Source organism: Monopterus albus, unplaced genomic scaffold, assembly GCF_001952655.1.
Source record: "Monopterus albus unplaced genomic scaffold, M_albus_1.0 scaffold65.1, whole genome shotgun sequence".
Taxonomy (NCBI): Eukaryota; Metazoa; Chordata; class Actinopteri; order Synbranchiformes; family Synbranchidae; genus Monopterus; species Monopterus albus.
In genome coordinates, this window is record NW_018127945.1 from 4,247,038 (window position 1) to 4,256,381 (window position 9,344).

General features: G+C 41.3%; 1 protein-coding gene across 6 annotated transcripts in view; it reads left to right on the plus strand.

The window, feature by feature from the left end:
• Positions 1-209: 209 nt before the first annotated feature.
• Positions 210-9,344, plus strand: part of bbs2 (Bardet-Biedl syndrome 2) — a 20,266-nt gene continuing 11,131 nt past the window's right edge. Inside the window, exons 1-12 of one of the 6 annotated variants that reach the window (XM_020604435.1) lie at positions 817-934; positions 1,036-1,095; positions 1,221-1,253; positions 1,474-1,608; positions 1,986-2,213; positions 2,553-2,678; positions 3,072-3,134; positions 6,191-6,268; positions 6,504-6,608; positions 6,729-6,815; positions 6,962-7,097; positions 8,011-8,150. In XM_020604435.1, the coding sequence (XP_020460091.1) occupies positions 1,492-1,608; positions 1,986-2,213; positions 2,553-2,678; positions 3,072-3,134; positions 6,191-6,268; positions 6,504-6,608; positions 6,729-6,815; positions 6,962-7,097; positions 8,011-8,150 (1,080 nt within the window). In that variant the 5' untranslated portion in view covers positions 817-934; positions 1,036-1,095; positions 1,221-1,253; positions 1,474-1,491. The other 5 variants (XM_020604437.1, XM_020604438.1, XM_020604433.1 and 2 more) reach the window with 5 other exon arrangements.

The following is a 9,344-nucleotide window of genomic DNA, read 5'->3' on the forward strand; positions in this document are numbered from 1 at the left end:
GTCTTAATATTCAGTTGTCATTTATAATTCATGTGTTGCATGTAATGTACAATAAGATGCATATAGCAGTAACCACCAGAAGGTACTGCTGCACTACCTGAGCATCAGGCAGCGACGTCACTATAATGTAGAAATTCGAATATAGGTCTTATACTATAAAGGTACAGTTGTGGTTACATGTTTACAGCTCTGCTTTAACTTCCTGGATGTGAGACACAGCTGAGGAATTGCTGTAGAGCTCGTTTCTTAAGCTACAGCTGTTGCCTTGTGACAGCTGCTCTCTGCACGAAAAAGAAGGGAAAATAGGTAAAGGACCCTATTCACACACACACAAAATGAAAAACAAATCTGAAATAAATAAAATGGTATGCACCATAGACAGAGATGATAGGCTATGCGTGCAATGGACGGTAGTGATGGATAAGAAATTATTATGATGATAAAAAGTAATTTACGAGTGCAAATAATAGTAATGGTGAGTAGTTACGATACAAGATTTAATAGCAGTGTGTTGAAAAGTGATATTAATATTTAAATAGAAAGTCACTTTCGGCTTTTCCCGTTTAGGGGTTGCCACAGCGAATCGTCACACTGACGACTCGCATGTTGACATTTGGCACTTTATAAATTGTACGCAACAACAACGGAAGGAGAAAACTACTACAGTCCACTGTAGTATAAAAACAGAACATTTTCACAATTGATTAGCTTGATAAAAATATGTATAAAGTAACATAAAAGGGAAATACTCTAGTAAAATTGTATTTATCTACAATATTTGAATGATATTCCGCCATTTAAAGTCAACAAGAATATTTTATTTTGAAAGACAGGAAGTGGTTGTAGGCAGGGACTCGACGGTCATATTTCGCACTGCACTGCATTGCCCACCTAGCTCATTTAAACCAGATTCAGCAGCTGTTGATGGGGTCAGGTGTGTTTCTCCAATTTAATTATGTTCAGTTAATTATATTTTTTTGCAAGACATGGTACGGTTACTGAAAGCAGCGATGTTTGTTTTTGTTTCTTCAATAGTTTGGAGTTGTTTCAGCGACGTTACTTAGTAACGCTAGCTAGTTGTGTTAGACATGCAAGGCAAGTAAAGAAAATGTAGTAGAATTTATTTCCTTCGAAATATTATTGCCATACTTGGTATTTATACAGGGATTATGAGATGTTAAAGAGACGTGGGTGATGTGTTTTTATTGCATAACTGGCAGTCTTGAACAGCAGACGTCAGGGAGATTAGCCAGGTGAGAACCTTTAACGCTAGCTTGCCACTCCACACTAGCTGTCTGAGGTAAGCTTATTACATTAGTGTAGCAAAATCACCCCTTGTCACTTGACTTGGGCACGTACATGGCAACCTTTTAGCTGTTTGTGTGCTCGATTTGCAGGCTTTACATGTCTGAAAGATCTAGTGTAATAAATTGCGCCCTACTGTCTGTGTCTCCCTGGTTCTTGCCTGATTAGGGATCTAGAGTAAGAACAATGTTGGTCCCCATATTCAATCTGAAACTAAACCAGAAGATCAACCCTCGTATGATGACTATTGGGAAATTTGACGGAGTCCACCCTTGCCTTACTGCAGCCACACAGGCTGGAAAGGTGAGAGAAACATAATGTGTACTTTTCTAGCATAAGTTTGATGAGTATAAGCAAATAGTAGATAACAGCAAGGTTGGTCTTTGAGCACCTGGCAATGGTTCCTTCCTTTATTCTCTCATATTTAACCACAAATTCCATGCTTGTTTCTGTGGCCTTGTCATAACATTGTTGAAAGAGAGTGACTATATTCTCAGTGTTTACTTACAGTTTTTCTTAATTACCCCACTCTGAAGCACTACTCTACATCTCTTTAAGACTTAGACTCATCACAACACCGATTCACTCTCCTTTATATAGTTCCTTTCTTAATTTAATAATTGCAGTACTGTACAGTTTATATCTTGTGCCCTCAACTCTCTACTTGTTCTCTTTAAAAGGTTTTTATCCACAACCCTCATACTCGTGCTCAGAGACCTGTAGCCCACCGACTGAGCCAGAGTGCCCAGGACTCTGACATCTCCCTGCTCAACATCAACCAGGCAGTCACTTGTCTGACGGCGGGAACGCTAGGACCAAATACCACTGGGGACACACTATTAGTGGGGTCCCAGACAAACCTGCTGGCCTATGATGTCCATGACAATGCTGATGTATTCTACAGAGAGGTGGGTGTAGCTGAGGAGAATAGGGGGAAGGCTAACGGGAGGGGAGGGAAATGTGTAAGACAAACATATCACAGTGAAAAATGTACGATATATTGCAGAATAGAGGTTAGAACAAATAGTTTTTGTAATATTTCTGCTTGTTCTATTTGTGACTTTTTGAGTGATTTTGCTAACAAAAAGACAACTGGAATGAAACATTACTTCCTTCCCATCTATTCTGCCTTGTAACTGTTTTACAATGAAAACATATATGAATGGTTCAAGCCTAGCTCTCAAAATGCTGATGTACAGTATTTCACGTTAAGAAACCTTGTTTGTTTGTTTTGTGTGCGGCTTTAGGTGACAGATGGGGCCAATGCTATTGTGTTGGGGAAACTCGGTGACATCTCTAACCCTCTTGCCATCATTGGAGGGAACTGCGCCTTACAAGGCTTTGACTATGAGGGCAATGACCACTTTTGGACAGTAAGAACTAAGACAGTATTTTAATATTAGAAAACTCTGTAGTTTGTAAGACACACAACTGTTAAGACAGTGATGCTTGATTAATCTATAGTACCAAAATCTCCAGTTCTTTTTAATGATATTGCTTCCATCAAAAGGTGCATGTAAAAGTAAAACATGTTTGATTGTTTTTTTTTCCCTCAAATTATTTCTGAAACTGAATGTTTAAAACCTTAGAGTTAGTCAGGAGTCCTGAACTTAAAACAAATCTAACTACATATGGGACAAGATCATTTGTGCAGTTTATTTCATTATGTTCATTATGCTTATTGATTTCACGAGTAAATTTGTGAATGCAGTTTTTGTCATTGCAGTTACAATTCTGTGAGTTGTCATCAAGGATATTGTTCTTAGGTAACTGGCGATAACGTCAGATCCCTGATGCTCTGTGATTTCACTGGTGATGGGAAAAATGAGGTGAGTCCAGGCTGGTTGGCAAATTAATGGTGCATTCACACATATGGATATAAGTAGTTGCCAGTATTTGACCTCTCATAAATCAGTAGTTCTGAAGGTACATTGTGTTGAGAATGTCATTTACAGTTGAAGTCAGAAGTTTACATACATGTAACCAACGACTGCATCTCGAAGGACCCCTCTGTCAAGCTCCTGAAGTTTGCAGATGACACAATGGTCATTGGTCTCATCCGAGACGGTGACGAGTCAGCCTATAGACAGGAGGTTGAACAGCTGGTCCTATGGTGTAGTTGCAGCTGAACATGCTCAAAATAGTAGAGATGACAGTGGACTTCAGGAAGAACCCCCCCCACCTTAACACCCCTCACCACACTTGGCAGCAGTAAAGTCCTACAAGTTCCTGAGCTCCACTATCTCCCAGGACCTGAAGTGGACGTCCAACATCAGGACCATCATCAAGAAGCCACAGCAGAGGATGTACTTCCTGCGCCAGCTCAGGAAGTTTGACCTGCCTCAGGAGCTGCTGATACAGTTCTACAGAGGAATCATTGAGTCTGTTCTCTGCACCTCCATCACTGTCTGGTTTGGCTCAGCAACCAAACAGGACAAGTACAGATTTCAGCAGACAGTCAGACCTGCAGAAAAGATCATCGGTGTGAACCTGCCCTGCATGGAGGACCTGTACACCTCACGGGTCAAAAGGAAGGCAGAGAGGATCACTGCAGACCCCTCACACCCTGGACATAATCTGTTTGATCTCCTCCCCTCTGGACGGCGTTACAGGTCACTGTGCACTAAGACAACCAGGCACAGGGACAGTTTCTTCCCCCGAGCCATCGCTCTGATGAACATGTAACCCACAACAGTATGACTATTGCACGCTGGTGAGCCTTCTTAACCAGGCTACGGGTGTTGGTGGTCAAGGACAGATGATATGAAATGTGGGTTCCCAGGAATTTGAAGCTGGAGACACGTTCAGCAACCATGCCGTTAATATGGATGGGGTTGTGTGTGCCTCCTTTCTCCCTCCTGTAGTCCATAATGAGCTCCTTGGTATTGTTAGTGTTAAGGAGCAGGTTATTGAGGTGCTGTACCTCCTCCCCTGTAGGCTGTCGAATCATTGTTGCTGATAAGGCCGATCACTGTAATGTTGTCTGCAAACTTGATGATGGTGTTGAAGCCATGCACAGGGCTCAGCACACAGTCCTGTGGTATGCTGGTGTTGAGGATAATGGTGGAGGAGCAGGTGTTATCTGACTTAACATGCTGAGGCCTGTTGGTCAGAAAGTCCAGAATCCAGTTGCAGAGGAAGGTGCTGATGCCCAGGTCGCCAAGTTTGTGGTTAATTTGGAGGGGATGACCATGTAAAATGCTGAGCTGATGACACGAGTAATTTTTCCAACAGTCATTTACAGATAGATTATAATTCACTATATCACAATTCCATTGGGTCAGATTTTTATATACACTCACTTGACTGTTACTTTAAACAGCTTGGAAAATTCCAGAAAATCTAAAGGTTTAGAAGCTTCTGATAGGCTAATTGACATCATTTGAGTCAATAGGAGGTGCAGCTGTGGATGTTTTTATATACACTCACTTGACTGTTACTTTAAACAGCTTGGAAAATTCCAGAAAATCTAAAGGTTTAGAAGCTTCTGATAGGCTAATTGACATCATTTGAGTCAATAGGAGGTGCAGCTGTGGATGTATTTTAAGGCCTACCTTCAAACTCAGGACCTCTTTGTTTGACATCATGGGAAAATCAAAAGAAATCAGCCAGACCTCAGAAAAAAACATCTGGTTGATCTCTGGGAGCAATTTCCAATAGCCTGAAGATAACCATGTTCATCTGTACAAACAATACCAATGAAGTATAAACACCAGAGGACAACACAGCCATCATACTGCTCAGGAAAGAAATGCATTGTCTCCTAGAGATGAACGTACTTTGGTTGAAAAAGTACAAATACATCCCAGAACAACAAAGGGCCTTGTGAAGACATTGGAGGAAATGGGTACCAAAGTATTTATATCCAGAGCAAAACGGGCACCAAAGTATTTATATCCAGAGCAAAACGAGTCCTGTATTAACTTACAAACCTGACTCAGTTCCACCAGTTCTGTCAGGAGGAATGGACTAAAATTCCAGCATTTTCAGCAATCCCATGGTGTTTATAATTCCAGTAAGAAGCTTGTGGAAGGCCTCCTGAAACATTTGACCCAAGTTAAACAATTTAAAGGCAATGCTACCAAATACTGAGTGTATGTAAACTTCTGACCCACTGGGGAATGTGAATGAAATAAATCTTGTTTCTACTACAGTATTATGCTGACATTTCACATTCTTAAAATATAGTGCTCGTAACTGACCTAAGACAGGGAATGTTTATAGGATTAAACTTGGTGAAAAACCAGCTAAGGTGTATGTAAACTTCTGACTTCAACTGTACATACTCTCCAACTCATCAGTCTGATGTATCTTCTGCTACCAGACACAACAACATTGATTTGTTTCCACATGCCATACTTATTGAATTGAGAAGATGGAAACTTTGGTCAGCTTTTCCTCAGTTTTGTGTGAAATTCCTTCATGTAGTTGGGTGGAGTAGTAACCAACTCTGTGCTTGAGTTTGACCTGGAATCAAGATGATGGTTGGCTCTAACGTGGCTGTTGCTCACACTCAATCAGAGGATAATTGCATGAAGTTGAGCTCTTCTTAACTTCCCGGGGCTGTGCACTTTGTGAATTGATCTCAGCTGGGGCTGCATTGTTACAAAGCCAGACCTCATTCATTATAAACGGCAACTGTAGCTATTCAAACTTTTCAAATCTGTACATGTGAACACTGTGTGGCTGCTAAAGCTGCATTCTGATTCCAGCTGGGGAGCTTCCTCTGCTCTCTTCTGGTTCCTTCTCTCTTACGGCTGTCTCCTTTATAAATGTTGTGTCAAAACTATTGGCATGAATTATATGAAAGAGTCATTTATATGAATAATTATGTAATTTGATGATGCTGAAAAACATTGCTGACTATTGTATGTTGTGTTTACAGCTCCTGGTAGGGTCTGAGGATTTTGACATAAGGGTATTCAGAGAGGATGAACTTGTGTCTGAGATGACTGAAAATGAGGTAAATGTACTACACAGTCTGTCCAAGCTTGTTGACTGTAAAGGATATTCAATTGAACTGACTGTGTTCTTTTTTTTTTCTATACATTTGAATTGTGGTTTGTACCGGGGACAGTAGCAGAGGAATAACTGCTATTATCATTGCACTGGTAGTAGTGATATGTTGTAGATGCTGCACTGGAGCAGAGCAGCTCTTTTTGATATGACAAGTTTTCCTTTTGTTCTTCTCCACACAGACAGTAACATCACTGTGCCACATGCACGGCAGCAGGTTTGGCTATGCCCTGGCTAATGGCACCGTAGGAGTCTATGATCGCACTGCCCGCTACTGGAGGATTAAGGTACCATAATCATTCAAACAGTTTGATCCTACATTAGCATGGTATTTGAACTGACAGACTCAAGATGCTTTAAAGATAGTGCACCTTTTATTAAGTGTGCCTGTTTCTTTCCTCTTTTAGTCAAAAAATCACGCAATGAGCATCCATGCCTTTGACCTGAATGCTGATGGTGTTGTGGAGCTCATCACTGGCTGGTCCAATGGAAAGGTCGGCACTCAGCCTAGCAGGCCTGGTGTCTACAAATGGCCTCTTACACTTCAGGAGTGTGATTTATCCTTAGATTTTTAGACACAGCAAGCCATGCATTTCTGTAGCTAGTAGTTCTTCTTGATCACATTCCCCATTTGTTGCAGATTGATGCTCGTAGTGACCACACAGGTGAGGTCATTTTCAAAGACAATTTATCCTCTTCTGTGGCTGGAGTAGTGGAGGGAGACTACAGGCTGGATGGACAGAAACAACTCATCTGCGCCTCCATAGAGGGAGAGGGTATGTTGTGTGGGTCAGTTTGTCTGTAACATATGTCAGTATTTGTTCTGAAAAGAACTTTGTTGTTACATACTGTGCTTTTCATATCATCCAAATTACACTACAAGTAAAATACTGCTACAACAATTAGGAGGAAAATGTATATTTCTAACCCAAATTGAAAATATACACCCTCAAACTAAAGCTTGGTTTATCATTTTGTGTTTAAATCTACACCAGAAGTATGACATAGGTAATGCGTAACCTCTTAGCCTACAGCATAGCCTGATATGCACCTCTCCAGAAATGTAACTGAATGTTGTGACAACAAGGACTGCGACAACTATGATAGGTTGTATTGCATTTCCTCATTTATGTCTCTCAGTGGCCTGAAAAGCAGGATAAATCCCTCCTCATTCTGCCTCAGTTGGTTCAGTGGTCATACAGACCATCTCCTCTGATGTTTTGTCTCATATCTGCATTGCAGTAATTTCAGTAAAAGTAACTGCAGTTAGTTTTAACTCCAACATGGTTCATTCAGTTTCAGGCTCTGCATAGATTTAATGCAGAACCATAAATCAAGCTTATTCCTAATGGCATGTGGCCTCTACAGTGTTTTGGTTTTAGTTACTGCCTTTTTGAAATATCTCCCAAGTGATACTGGTGCTGTCACTCGAGTACAATGGAGATGAACTGAAATTCACTCGTGTTACATTTACGATTTGCCAACCTTTCATCAAGGTCAAAATTTCCACTTCACCTCACTTCAAGTTACTGAATCTCAAAAACTAAAAACCCCATTCCATTGAGCCTGAGCTGCATTTTGAACTTCATTCAGACTGTAGTGTAGAAACACCCTAAACATGGTTTGGATGTTCTGATGCTCTGAGTTTGGAATAGGATGTTTTCAGTGTTCTGAATGTGTGCCCTGTAGTGCGTGGTTACCTGCCAGCCAGTAAGGACCTGAAAGGGAATCTAATGGACTCAAGTGCTGAACAGAACCTCATTAGAGAGCTCAGCCAACGCAGACAGAACCTGCTGCTGGAGCTACACAACTATGAAGAGCATGCCGAGGTACATAGGTTTATTGATATACATGAGATATTTCCTCATCGGAAGACATGGCGCCGGGATTGAGGAGATCCTCGAAGTATTCCTTCCACCGTCCGATAATATCCCCAGTTGAGGTCAACAGCTGCCCTCCCCCACTGTAAACAGTTTCGGCAGGGCACTGCTTCCCCCTCCTGAGGCGCCGGACGGTTTGCCAGAATCTCTTCGAGGCCGACCGATAGTCCTTCTCCATGGCCTCACCGTGGCTCTCAACCTTACTCCTTGAGAGAGGCTGGACTCTCTACTACTCTGTTAGTTATAATTAGACTAAACAGATTCGAGTGATTTTATACTGAACACTGTTTTGAACAGTTGCCAAGCTGCTTGTGATATTTATGCTTTTTAAAACATGATAATGCATCCTAAAGTTTTTTTATGTGTTTGCAAAATTTGATTAAATCCATTCATATACATTTGCAAGTGGTCCATTTCCCTTCTATCAGCTACTGGCAAACGGTATAGGAACAATAGACAGATGTCTGGCACAGTCTCCCGATATGCCATTTGCTTTGCTGGCTTTGGAGTTGAATATGTTTTGACGCCCTGTGTTTATTCATAGCACCCTGTCCTTTGCAAGTAGGCAGGGAAGAAGATGTGATGTGTGTTAAAATAACAAGATGTTGGCAGCAGTTTCCCCAAATAGAGAACTGTTTAACTGATAGTCAGCAAATCTGGCAACCCTCAAACCTAAAAAGTTTGATGTTTTTCCAGTTTCAGAGCGGTGCTGTTCTAAGTGCTGTGACTGGATAATACAACCAGCTTTAGACTCAGATGAGTATACTTTGATTAAAGCCAAGTGTAGGTGCTCGGCGTCTGCTGGGTGTAGTCACTATAAGTAAGAATAAGGGACTGAAGGTCTCAGAGTGCATGTTAGGGCTGTGAGAAATAAAAGAGCATAACTACTGTAATTCTCAGGGGTTACTTTACCATTAGGTAGAAGTAGGCTAACAAGAACACAGATATCCTCAAAAAAAGAATAGACATATTCTCTTTAGCCTATTAAATGCATTACAGGATATTTTATGTGACACTGCGGCAAGAGAAAAGAATAAATGGACCATATGACCCAGGTCACCCAGAAACATATTGATAATCCAGCAGCTGCATGGATGTGACCAGCGTGTGTCTCTGTCCGTGGTGCTGACCTGTCCACCTGGT